At 39.7% G+C, this 13,336-nt stretch overlaps 1 protein-coding gene across 3 annotated transcripts in view; it reads right to left on the reverse strand.

Annotated features, from left to right (window-relative positions):
* Positions 1-891: 891 nt before the first annotated feature.
* The window catches only part of LOC115224665 (transmembrane protein 201-like), a 38,752-nt gene continuing 26,307 nt past the window's right edge, over positions 892-13,336 (reverse strand). For all 3 annotated transcript variants that reach the window (XM_036513568.1, XM_036513567.1, XM_029795523.2), the window contains exons 6-10: positions 11,726-11,920; positions 8,561-9,135; positions 5,687-5,794; positions 3,135-3,386; positions 892-1,366 (exon numbers count right to left, since the gene is read on the reverse strand). In XM_036513568.1, the coding sequence (XP_036369461.1) occupies positions 1,182-1,366; positions 3,135-3,386; positions 5,687-5,794; positions 8,561-9,135; positions 11,726-11,920 (1,315 nt within the window). In that variant the 3' untranslated portion in view covers positions 892-1,181. The remainder of the gene's footprint in view (positions 1,367-3,134; positions 3,387-5,686; positions 5,795-8,560; positions 9,136-11,725; positions 11,921-13,336) is intronic.

The following is a 13,336-nucleotide window of genomic DNA, read 5'->3' on the forward strand; positions in this document are numbered from 1 at the left end:
ATATATACCACACACACATTTTTGTTTTTCACTTACACCAACAAATGTCTTGTTTGTTCCTTTTTTTTAGGTATGAATAGTCTTCATGTTGAATTAGATTTTTAAAATACTTTCATCAACTGGAATCAAGTTTTCCCATCGTTAACTTATTTTCCGGTGTGGCTAATTACTGTCATTATATTATTAACCAGCAAACATTTTCTCGGTCTTTAAATAGTTTTATATTTAGTCATTTTTCTTTTTCTTTTTGCCATTCCAGTTTCACTCGTTACCATTCGGGCTACCCTCGTCAAATATAATGCTCATTATTTATTCACATTGTTTTAAATTAATCATCTATTATCTCATTACTTTGAGATTTCGAAGATGCGATTGTTTACTTTTAGAATGACATTGTAGGGTAGGTATGAGAGGCAGGATCTGGTCAGAATCAACATAAAACAGGGGTAGAATAATATGGCTGGACGTGGTCACTTGAACCCTCTAGCCTTTAGATTCCTCTGTTAAATGCTAATCCGTATTAATTCACATTGTTTTGAATTAATCATGGATCATCTTGTAGCCTTGAGATTTCAACGATGGGATTGTTTTATTTCTAGAATGACATTGTAGGGTGGGTGTGAGAGGCTGGAGCTGGCCAGTGTGAATATAAAACAAGAAGAATGTTATGGCTGGATACAACTGAATCATTCAGATTTCTCTGTTAAATGCTAATCCTTATTTATTCACATTGTTTTCAGTTAATCAGGGATTATCTCATATCTTTGAGATTTCAATGATGTGATTGTTTTATTTTTAGAATGATATTGTAGGGTGGGTGTGAGAGGCTGGACCTGACCAGGTTGGACTAGATATGACCAGTTTAAATGCTAAATGTTAATGGATTTTTGCTTTTTCTTCTTTCTGTTTCATTTTTCATTCTCTGAAGCCCAAAGAGAAAATTTCTGCTGCAGATTGTAACCAAAGTCTGAAAACTGTGAAGAACCGATGATGAAGAAATCTTCACAATTAGTGCCAAGTCAGAATCTCACAACATTCTGGTTGTTTCCAGTCAAGAAACTTCCTTTTTCTTAACTGACAGTAGAGATTTATTTTGTGTGATAAAGTGATGGGCAAAAAAAAAAAGAAAAGAGTTTATGGCAAAAAAAAACTGATGCGGTTCAGAGCCATCATAATTGCAGCTAAGTGTGGTCTGTAAAGAACTGAACCAACTGATGCGTGACGTGTTTGGTGTAGTATGACGCTTGAGTGGCAGCACGTGAGAAATATAGGGAGAGCGGGAAGTCTCTGAGTAAGACTATGAGGATGAGGACAACATTAACAGCGATGCTGAAGGCCAGGAACATGGCTTTACTTGTTTTGGGAGCTGAAAAAAGATGAAATAAGACATTAAAGGAAGAGACGGGAAAAGAAAGGAAAATATTCAAACATTTGGAAAAAATACAAGTTGAGGAAAAAGATTTGGCGGAAAATGTACAGAACATATATAGGCGCAGGAGTGGCTGTGTGGTAAGTAGCTTGCCTACCAACCACATGGTTCCGGGTTCAGTCCCACTGCGTGGCACCTTGGGCAAGTGTCTTCTGCTATAGCCTCGGGCAGACCAAGGCCTTGTGAGTGGATTTGGTAGACGGAAACTGAAAGAAGCCCGTCGTATATATATATATATGCGTGTGTCTGTGTCTGTCCCTCTAGCATTGCTTGACAACCGATGCTGGTGTGTTTATGTCCCCATCACTTAGCAGTTCGGCAAAAAGAGACCGATAGAATAAGTACTGGGCTTACAAAGAATAAGTCCCGGGGTCGAGTTGCTCGACTAAAGGCGGTGCTCCAGCATGGCCGCAGTCAAATGACTGAAACAAGTAAAAGGAAAGAGAGAAAGAGTCATCACGCAAACACATGTGTGTGTGTGTGTTTCTGGCCCTTTAGACATCCTCAGTGGCAAATACCAAGGGGAGATAACACTGGGCAGATTCAAAGCCATGGCTTACATGCGTGTGTATGCAGTGTGCATCAGGAAATTATCTCACAGATGTGCTATGTCCATTTTAGTCTGATTTTTCCTGGCTGATGTCAGTACCCTGTGACTGGTGGCAGTACCCGTGCCGGTGGCATGTAAAAAGCATTATCCAAACATGATTGATGCCAGGCCCACCTGATTGATTGGCTCCTGTGCCAGTGGCATGTAAAAAGCACCTACTACACTCTCGGAGTGGTTGGCGTTAGGAAGGACATCCAGCTGTAGAAACCTTGCCAGATCAGATTGGATCCTGGTGTATATGTATATATATATATAATATATATATTATATATATATATATATATATATACCAGTCAAACCGTCCAACCCATGCCAGCATCTAAAATGGACGTTAAACGATGATGATGATAACTAATCACCTATTTTGACCAACACAAGCCTGATTACAATGTTTTTCATAAGTGATATCTAATTTCTTTTTTTAGAATATATATTTATTGTGGGACGTCTTGTTTTTAAAGAAGCAAAAGTAGGTAAACGATTTCATGACAATCAGTCGAGTGTCCATTTACTAGATGCGGTTGAGTATGTCTGAGTACATAAGCCTTACAGTATCCAAGACATGCAGTTATTACACCACTGTGGTCCTCACTTTAGTTTACCGTGATTGTGGAAGCGCCAGTCTCTGAGAAACGTGTCAAATTATGTTAAAATTCTGCTTTCATCAAGAGATATCCCCGGCGATTATGTAACCTTGTAGCATTTGGAGTGACTTGATGATTTCTACTTGTGTTTAGAGTGGGCGGCATGGGATGTATAGCTAATGTTCCTTCAATATGCCTGTTTAAAATTCTAAAGAAATATTTAAAGATATATTTTTTCGGTTTTCTTTACAGGGCAGACACCAATTAGCAATGAATCCTGAAGCTGTGATTATGGCACATTTTTAAAATTTATATAAAATAAAATTGGGTTTTGAAATAATTCTTAGTGTATCTGGAAAACACTAATTAACTAACACACCTGAAGCTATCTATGGTACTACTTTCGTTCACAACCTACCTGTGCTACATGTGGCACTATTTGCTGTACTACTTTAATTAATTCACCTGTGTTACATGTTGTGCAATCTGTAGTAATTAATTCACCACTCACCTGTACTACGTGTGGTATTATCTGTGGTACTGTCTACTAAACAAGAATCTGTGTTTGATTTCTTCATTGAACTTTGAAAATCATTTTGTCTGTCAGATTTCTCAAATTGGTCATCAGAACCAAACTCATGACAGCTTTTAGAATCCGAAGGTTTAATTGAGAAAGAATCCGAGAACACAGAAGCTGTATCGTTGAACTGGTTGGAAGACGAGAACTTAGACGACGATAAGCTGTTCTTGTCAAGATACGTACCTAGAAATTCGAAAGAGAGAGATGGTTTAAAACACACGGCATAAACACAAACAAGGTGTGACACAACAAATAAAGACAAAATCAACAAGAGAAATATTCTACAGTTAAGTGACCTACACAACAGGGCCACTGTTTAGCATTTAAACCACTCGCCTGGCCCCCGTGCCAGTAGCACGTAAAAGCACCATCCGTTCGTGTCCATTGCCAGCCTCGCCTGGCCCCCGTGCCGGTGGCACGTAAAAGCACCATCCGCTCATGTCCGTTGCCAGCCTCGCCTGGCCCCCGTGCCGGTAGCACGTAAAAGCACCATCCGTTCGTGTCCGTTGCCATCCTCGCCTGGCCCCCGTGCCGGTGGCACGTAAAAAACACCATCCATTCGTGGCCGTTTGCCAGCTCTGTCTGGCACCTGTGCAGGTGGCACGTAAAAAGCACCCACTACACTCACGGAGTGGTTGGCGTTAGGAAGGGCATGCAGCCGTAGAAACACTGCCAAATCTGACTGGGCCTGATGAAGCCTTCCGGCTTCACAGACCCCAGTTAAACCGTCAAACCCATGCTAGCATGGAAAACAGACGCTAAATGATGATGATGATGTCCAGCCAAAATAATCCACCTGTTTTATATTAAAACTGGCATAATCAGGTGTCTCGCATTTACAATCATCTCATTAAAATCTCAAAGCTGCAACAGAAGATACATGATTAATTCAGAACAATGTGGAGAAATAAGGATTACATTTGACAGAGAAATCTAAATGCTTCAAGGATCAAATCAGACACATCCAGCCCAAATATTCTGTTTCAGGTTCAAACCAGCCAGAGCTGACCCCTAACAATGATCTGAATACTAAAAGGTTAACCTTCTTTTTCTTAAAACACGTCGACAATCGCTGTTGCCAGAATAGTAAAATCTACACCCTAACTACCTCCATAAACTCACATGGACTCTTCCTAACCAGAAGATTTTGACTAAGTGCACTGTAACTCACTACAGTTTATATATTTCTTAATATCCCTTAATAGGTACCATAGTGAGGTACAATCTACTTGTGTCAAAGTACTGCAGTATGTACACAGACACAGGCGTTAGGAAGGGCATCCAGCTGTAGAAACTCTGCCAGATCTGACTGGGCCTGATGAAGCCTTCTGGCTTCACAGACCCCAGTTGAACCATCCAACCCATGCTAGCATGGAAAGCGGACGCTAAACGATGATGATGATGATGATGATGACACACAGAATTATACTTTCAGTGTTGTACTTAGCCATTGAATCTTAAAGGTTTTGATCATAGTTACATCATCACCTGCGATATAAACCAACAACTGTGCAGTTAGAATGTGTATCTCAGACTGCATTTTGAACCAACAACATTACGTTTGCTGCAGTCTCTCACCTCTTGAGGGAAGTCTTCTGACAACGATGCTGGAAGAAAAACATCTTTTGATGGGGGAAGAATATGAGGAGAATAAGTTAGGTGAAGGGCTCAGACATCTGTTAAACCCAGCACCATCAGATGCTTTGCTAAGGGAGCCAAAACTGGGAATGTCTGTCTGACTTCCAGAAGAAAATGATGGAAAGTTTGTCTGAACAGAAAGTGGACTCCATGATGACTTCCTGACGGGGAAATTGATTAGAGAAGCTGAGCTCTTACTCCTGTGTAGAGGATGTGTTGATGAGGAGAGGGGTTTGCAACGGAGCAATGGTGATGTGGAAAAGGATTTATAGGAACTGGCAGATGAGTTGGTTGTCACACATTGCGGTTGGTCACACATTGCGGCATCCCAATGAAGAACTCATCCGGAAGGCAATAGCACCAGATCCTCCCCCACGTTGGTGTAAACTGAAGGTGTGGTTCATAACAATCAAAGTGGATATGGAACTCATTTCTGGGCCCTCGAGTCTTTGGCATTTGCCTGGAACCCATCTTCAATATCTTTCAAGACATTAGCCTTTTAGCTTTTAAACTGGCCAGATCCAGCCCAAATATTTTATTTGTTTTATGCTCAAACCGGCCAGATCCAGCTTCACTACAATGTCATTCTAAGAATAAAGCAATCATATTGAAATCTCAAAGCTATGAGATAATCCATGATCGATTCAAAACAATGTGAATAAATGAAGATTTCACAGAGTAATATCTGAATGCTAAAGGGACCAGATCTGGCCCCACTCGTTTCTAACACCTACCATTCCCCGCCCAGCATCTCCCCCATATATTTTCACTCCTCCCTACATTAGCTTTTCTGGAACATTCCAGAGAACAGAAAGAAAGAGAGAGAGAAACAAACAAGTACTTACCAGATGGTGAGACGTTCTTCCTATCATAGAGTAACCTGGCAGGGGCAATGTCCCCTCGTGACAAAACAGATGAAGGACTGCGAGGCCACCTGTTGAATGAACCCATACCTGAAAGCAAATAGGAAGTGTCAGGCAGAATACCTATTTCTTTATTACCCACAAGGGGCTAAACATAGAGGGGACAAACAAGGACAGACATAGGTATTAAGTCGATTACATCGACCCCAGTGCGTAACTGGTACTTTAATTTATCGACCCCGAAAGGATGAAAGGCAAAGTCGACCTCGGCGGAATTTGAACTCAGAACGTAACGGCAGACGAAATACCGCAAAGCATTTCGCCCAGCGTGCTAACGTTTCTGCCAGCTCGCCGCCTTATTGTCAGGCAGAATACCTCTTGGTGTTGGCTTCCGTCCCTTTTTGCTCTAAGTTTCGATAAATATCACCATTTATATTAAACACTAGCAGCATAGCCCGGCGTTGCCTGGGTATGTAAGAAACTTTGTCGATAAGCAATGCCCTTTACCTTTTTTTGTACTCATTGAACCGTTATTTTGTAAAATGAAGCCTAAAAGGCATTAAGGCATTCAAGGCACCGTTCCCTTGCATGCATGAAGAAAATCTATGACAGTCAAAGTGCATTTTCTGGTTTTGTTTAGCACACCCAACCCAGTTCTGCGGGATCAGTGTCGCGACGGGAACGCATGGGCTGGGAGTTTGACCGGCAGAGGTGATAAGTTAAACTGCTTGACAAAAGGTCGTTAGTTTGACATTTAATGCAAACTTGATGTCCAACATTGGTGTAGGGAAAATCTATGTGAACTTTCAAAAAGTATCGCAGAAAAATCGGTTTGCTATGTGTGCCACATATGATGTAATTAACCGATTTTTTCCAGTAATAACGTATCCTATTGGAATCAAAAGGGCCATATAGCTCCTTGGAGCAGACATGATGCTCGCTGTGAATTTCAAAAAAAATTCCTGCCAATTTGTTAAAGATATTGTCGAAAATATGTCATCCTGAATTTGAACGCGATTTCCCAAAATGGCATGATTTTATCGATTTTTTCTCATGGTAAGGTATTGCATGAAAAACTAACGTCAGAATTAAGTTCCTTAGGGTAACATTAAGCTTCACCATGAGTTTGGTGAAAATCGATGGCAAATTGCGAAAACTACAACGGAAAATGTGTTGCATATGATAAGCTTAGATTCTCAACCCCATGTCGAATTTATCGATTTTTTTCAGAACTGGGGGAACTTTTCAAAATTTTCGCTGCGTTAGTTTTGAATTATGACATTGGGCTATGTGTGTGTCAAGTTTCATCAGAATCAGTTGAAAGCCGTGGTCAGTGTGAGGGTACAACCTGACAAACTGCCTTTTATATATAGAGAGAAGATTACTGATCTTACTTTGGACAAAAGTAAAATATTGACCAGGCAAAATACTGGGAGGTGGGGTTTAAATGATAACTGTTAAGGGGATACCCCAGCATGGCCGCATTCAAATAAAAAAAAACAATAAAATAATACTATTAAATAATCTACTCCTAATTAAAAAGAAGAAACAACTATGTGTGGTAGCATGCTTAATGAGGTTGTCAGGGTGACCCTTTGAAGACCAACTGGTCTGAGGCTAATCCCCCCCCCCCCCCGTCTTATGATAAAATCCTTTCATTTTAAAGTGACCTAAATTAAAACCTTCAATCAAAATCTCAGATTAATTTACGATCCAAATACTAATTTAATAACGACAAAATTATTTTTCTAAATTCTTCATTGTTTTTAAAAGTAAACTAGCAGTATCGCCCGGCGTTGCTCGGGTTTGTAAGGCAAATAACTATATAAGCATTTTTAGAGAGTTATAGCCAAAAAATGGAAAAAAAATTGTTGAGTTGCGTCCCCTAGACAGTCTGTGGTTTGTGTTTCTGATTCTCTACCCCATGTCGAATTTATCGATTTTTTTCAGAACTGGGGGAACTTTTCAAAATGTTCGCTGCGTTAGTTTTGAATTATGACATTGGGCTATGTGTGTGTCAAGTTTCATCAGAATCGGTTGAAAGCCGTGGTCAGAGTGAGGGTACAACCTGACAGACAAACTGCCTTTTATATATAGAGAGATGAATCCAAAACAGCAAATTTCAACAGAAATACGGTAATAAAAGGGTTAATGCACCTTATGAGTTTATGGGACTAAAACTGTTAACGAGGCTGTGAGATTAAGTAGACAACAATGCCACAGTATGGAGAAGGTACAACCCTGAAACCAAATACACTTTGACCCTGCGGTATTTATTCCACCTCCTGTTCTGAGTTCAGATCCCATGATGCTACTGTTAGCTTTCATTTTTCTGGGGTTAATAAGGAACTACACCGAGATAGGGGACAGGCAGAACCATTAGAGCAGGGAATGAGGTGCCTTGTGGTATTTATTTTGACTTCAAATCCTACCATGGCCTACCTAGATTATCTAGTTTAACACCAAAACAGGGTCCTGGAGTCACTTTAACAACAGAGGCCACTTTGTGGCTAATATTTGGGATGAAGTCACCAGTCTGAGAATATCTTCTGCCCCATTCTAACCAGTCTTAGAGGCATCACAACATAAGATAGAGAGTGTTTAGTGTTGCAGGGAACAAAGTAACCCCACTGGTGCTGGTGATATGATAAAAAGCACCCAGTATAGTCTGTAAAGTGGTTAATGCTAGGAAGGGCATGCGACCATGGAAAGCATAACAAGCATGGTATGGTGATCCAAGCTAAGAGGATATAAACTCCAAATAAGAACTGTTTTGATCTGTGGAAACCCAACCGGTAGAGAAAGCAGGCATAAAATGATGCACAGACACAGATACAGAAAAGGAAAATAACTTACTAGATTTAGAGGTATTAAAGGATCGTCCAAGGTTAATGCTGTCCATCTTCAGACCAAGGATTTTATCTGATATACTGTTGTGTTGGTCATCTGAAAGTGACTGATAATGGGACAATGGAGAAGGAGAAGAGAGGTTGGAAGAATTGAACTGATTCAGTGATCCGTTGGAAGAAAAACATCTTTTGATGGGGGAAGAATATGAGGAGAATAAGTTAGGCGAAGGACTCAGACATCTGTTAAACCCAGCACCATCAGATGCTTTGCTAAGGGAGCCAAAACTGGGAATGTCTGTCTGACTTCCAGAAGAAAATGATGGAAAGTTTGTCTGAACAGAAAGTGGACTCCATGATGACTTCCTGACGGGGAAATTGATTAGAGAAGCTGAGCTCTTACTCCTGTGTAGAGGATGTGTTGATGAGGAGAGGGGTTTGCAACGGAGCAATGGTGATGTGGAAAAGGATTTATAGGAACTGGCAGATGAGTTGGTTGTATGGTAGCTCTTTGTGGACCCTGGTTTTGGGGAACTGCATGAAGAATCATCGAGTGATGTCTGTGATGCAAAACTGTCAGAATAACTGAAAATATACAAGAAAAGAGAAATATCCATTTAGCTGCATGTGTATGAGAGTATGTGTCTGTATAAATACGTGTGTGTGTGCATATATATATATATATATATATTGCGAAGACATGTTGGGGCAAGTGAAATCGGAATCGAAATTGAACCAATCCTATGACTGGCACCCGGCAGATGCCAGGACCTCTGGACTGGAGATATGTAAAAAGCACTATCCGAATCGTGGCCGATGCCAGCGCCGCCTCGACTGGCTTCCGTGTCGGTGGCACGTAAAAGGCACCATCCGAATCGTGGCCGAAGCCAGTGCCGCCTCGACTGGCTTCCGTGCAGGTGGCACGTAAAATGCACCAATCCGACCGTGGCCAATGCCAGCCTCGCCTGGCACCAGTGCAGGTGGCACGTAAAAAGCACCCACTACACTCACGGAGTGGTTGGCGTTAGGAAGGGCATCCAGCTGTAGAAACATTGCCAGATAAGACCGGAGCCTGGTGCAGCCTTCTGGCTTCCCAGATCCCCAGTCGAACCGTCCAACCCATGCTAGCATGGAGAAAGGACGTTAAACGATGATGATGATATATATACACACACGTACATACATACTTTGTGGGTTAACAAGGTAACCATTGGTTTCACATGAAGAGGTCTTCACAATTATCCAAGCATACAACTTGGAAGTGTTGGTACTCATCTCCATTTTGGATGAGAATACTTTAACCCACAAATAAAGAATATTTATCCACTAATGCAATGTTGAACACTCACTCTCACTGTTTGACATTACACACACACACACATCTATATATATAAAACTCAACTTGTGTGTCCGTGTGTGTATCTGTGTGTGTGTCTGTGTGTTTAACTTCCCGGCACATCTCCTCCTAGCCAACAAATCGTAGAACCACTAAAAATGGGTCACTTAAAGTTTAGGCGAATGAGAATTGAACTGCGCTATTTCTTTTCCGAAATTCATCTCGCAAGTGCAAAATTCGATAATGTGTTTGTTTAGGCCTTAACCCATACATTGAATAGTGAACTTTACTCAGTCAGCTGTTTGACGTGAACTGTGTTCACCACACGTGCAAGCATGCGTAAATTGCATGAAAAATAAAAAATCAAGATATAAAAACGAATCGCCGTAAACATTGTAGAAATTCGGCAAAGAAATGAATTTTCAGGATGTAGCGTGGAAGGTTTTTCGTATTAATCGTTTGGACATTGTGAACACACACCAATTGTTTTCATAACATTTTTAACGCTTTGAATTAAATGTGACCAAATCCACTCACAAGGCATTAGTCGGCCCGAGGCTATAGCAGAAGACACTTGCCCAAGATGCCACGCAGTGGGACTGAACCCGGAACCATGTGGTTGGTTAGCAAGCTACTTATCACACAGCCACTCCTGCGCCTATATATATATATATATATATATATATTATATATATATATATATATATATATATATATATATATTGTAAAGTATAGAAGCCATCTTAACATGGCTAACCACATGGGGGAGGGGGTGTTACTGTAGCTGTATAGCCCCAGGAGATCGTCGTCTCCAGCTGGCTTTAGACACCATTTCAGTTGCCTTGAAGTATTTGCAAAGGGAGGCCATCCCTTCCTCGCAAGCCTGAGTGATACGCTCGAACTAGTTTCGGGATTTTTGTCCCTTGTCAACGGGCGGTAACCACCAGGTCGCGATGAAAGAGAAGGCCGCCTTGCAAATATATAAGAGTTTTTCTAGTGGACATCTGTAGTGTGTGTGTGTCTGTGTGTGGGGAGGGGATATAATAAGTAAAATTGATAATGTAAGAAAATGGAGAGTTAATGATGTAGAGTTAATTGATTTGCATCATTTATTTGTTGTTAAGTTTTAATTACAAATAATTTTTTTAAAAAAACAATATTTGTGTTTATATCTTTGAAACAGACTATGATGCAATTAAATTAACTCTCCATTATTAATTTTACCTATTATAATCCAAAACACAATGTAGAAATTTTCTTCTAATGTAATGGGGATTAAACCAATGAAATTTTGGATTTACTAATCCCTAATAAAGATAAGATATCCTTGAATTGACTCTCTTTCTCTTTCTTTCTCTTTTACTTGTTTCAGTCATTTGACTGCGGCCATGCTGGAGCACCGCCTTTAGTCGAGCAAATCGACCCCGGGACTTATTCTTTGTAAGCCCAGTACTTATTCTATCGGTCTCTTTTGCCGAACCGCTAAGTGACGGAGACGTAAACACACCAGCATCGGTTGTCAAGCAATGCTAGGGGGACACACATACATATATATATATATATATTATATATATATATATATATATGTATATATATATATATATACACGACAGGCTTCTTTCAGTTTCCGTCTACCAAATCCACTCACAAGGCTTTGGTCGGCCCGGGGCTATAGCAGAAGACACTTGCCCAAGATGCCACGCAGTGGGACTGAACCCGGAACCATGTGGTTGGTTAGCAAGCTACTTACCACACAGCCACTCCTGCTGTATATAGATATAGATATATGGTCTGTGGTGTATGTGAGCAGAGATTCATTTGAAATGGAAACAAACTTACTCTAATTCTTCTCGGCTTTGGTAATTCACTCTGGTCCAAACCAGACAAAGACAGGTAGAAACGGTGTTGACAGTATGACAGAGACAGTGCAGGCCGAGAGCAAGAGGGGAGGCAGGTCTGTCGTGGAGGAACATCAAGCCCACCACGTTGAGCAGGAGCCAAAAGAGGGCATCGACCACGTCACCAGCATACAGCCTGAAGCAAACCAAAACAAGAAATTGAATACAGGTAGAAATGGATAAGCGAACACTTGCTGCAAATTAGTGGTATGCATCCATGTATATAATGCATATATGTATATAATGTATATATATGTATATAATGTATATATGTATATAATGTATATAATGTATATATGTATATATATAATGTATATAATGTATATAATGCATATATGTATATAATGTATATAATGCATATATGTATATAATGTATATATGTATATATATAATGTATATAATGTATATAATGCATATATGTATATAATGCATATATGTATATAATGTATATATATGTATATAATGTATATATATGTATATAATGTATATATGTATATATATAATGTATATATGTATATATATAATGTATATAATGTATATAATGCATATATGTATATAATGCATATATGTATATAATGCATATATGTATATAATGTATATATATGTATATAATGTATATATATATGTATATAATGTATATATGTATATATATAATGTATATATGTATATTTATAATGTATATAATGCATATATGTATATAATACATATATGTATATAATGTATATATAATGTATATAATGTATATATGCATATATGTATATAATGCATATATGTATATAATGTATATATATGTATATATGTATATAATGTATATATATAATGCAACACACACACATATGGCAACACATACGTCGACATACACATATATATGGCAACAAACACACATGTATGGTGATAAACACACACGCATAAATATGGTCACACACACATTTATTAACGAAGGGAGCATTAAATCTGTCAGCAAGAAAATTCTGTGTTGAAGAAAAAACATTTTTAGTTAATGAACCAGCTTAGAAGTCACCCTATCGAGTGGCTTTTAACCTAGCTCTTGTGGTGGAGGGCTCTTCATAGGGCCTTGGGCCCAACAATGACACTTCATGCATTGAGTACATACTCTTTTTCTTTTACTTGTTTCAGTCATTTGACTGTGGCCATGCTGGAGCACCGCCTTTAGTCGAGCAAATCGACCCCGGGACTTATTCTTTGTAAGCCCAGTACTTATTCTATCGGTCTCTTTTGCCGAACCGCTAAGTGACGGGGACGTAAACACACCAGCATCGGTTGTCAAGCAATGCTAGGGGGACAAACACAGACACACAAACATATACACACACACCTACACATATATACATATATACGACAGGCTTCTTTCAGTTTCCGTCTACCAAATCCACTCACAAGGCATTGGTCGGCCCAGGGCTATAGCAGAAGACACTTGCCCAAGATGCCACGCAGTGGGACTGAACCCGGAACCATGTGGCTGGTTAGCAAGCTACTTACCACACAGCCACTCCATATTAAACTTGATTGATATTTTTCAAGCAAAGAACAA

Source organism: Octopus sinensis, linkage group LG26 (assembly GCF_006345805.1).
Source record: "Octopus sinensis linkage group LG26, ASM634580v1, whole genome shotgun sequence".
Taxonomy (NCBI): Eukaryota; Metazoa; Mollusca; class Cephalopoda; order Octopoda; family Octopodidae; genus Octopus; species Octopus sinensis.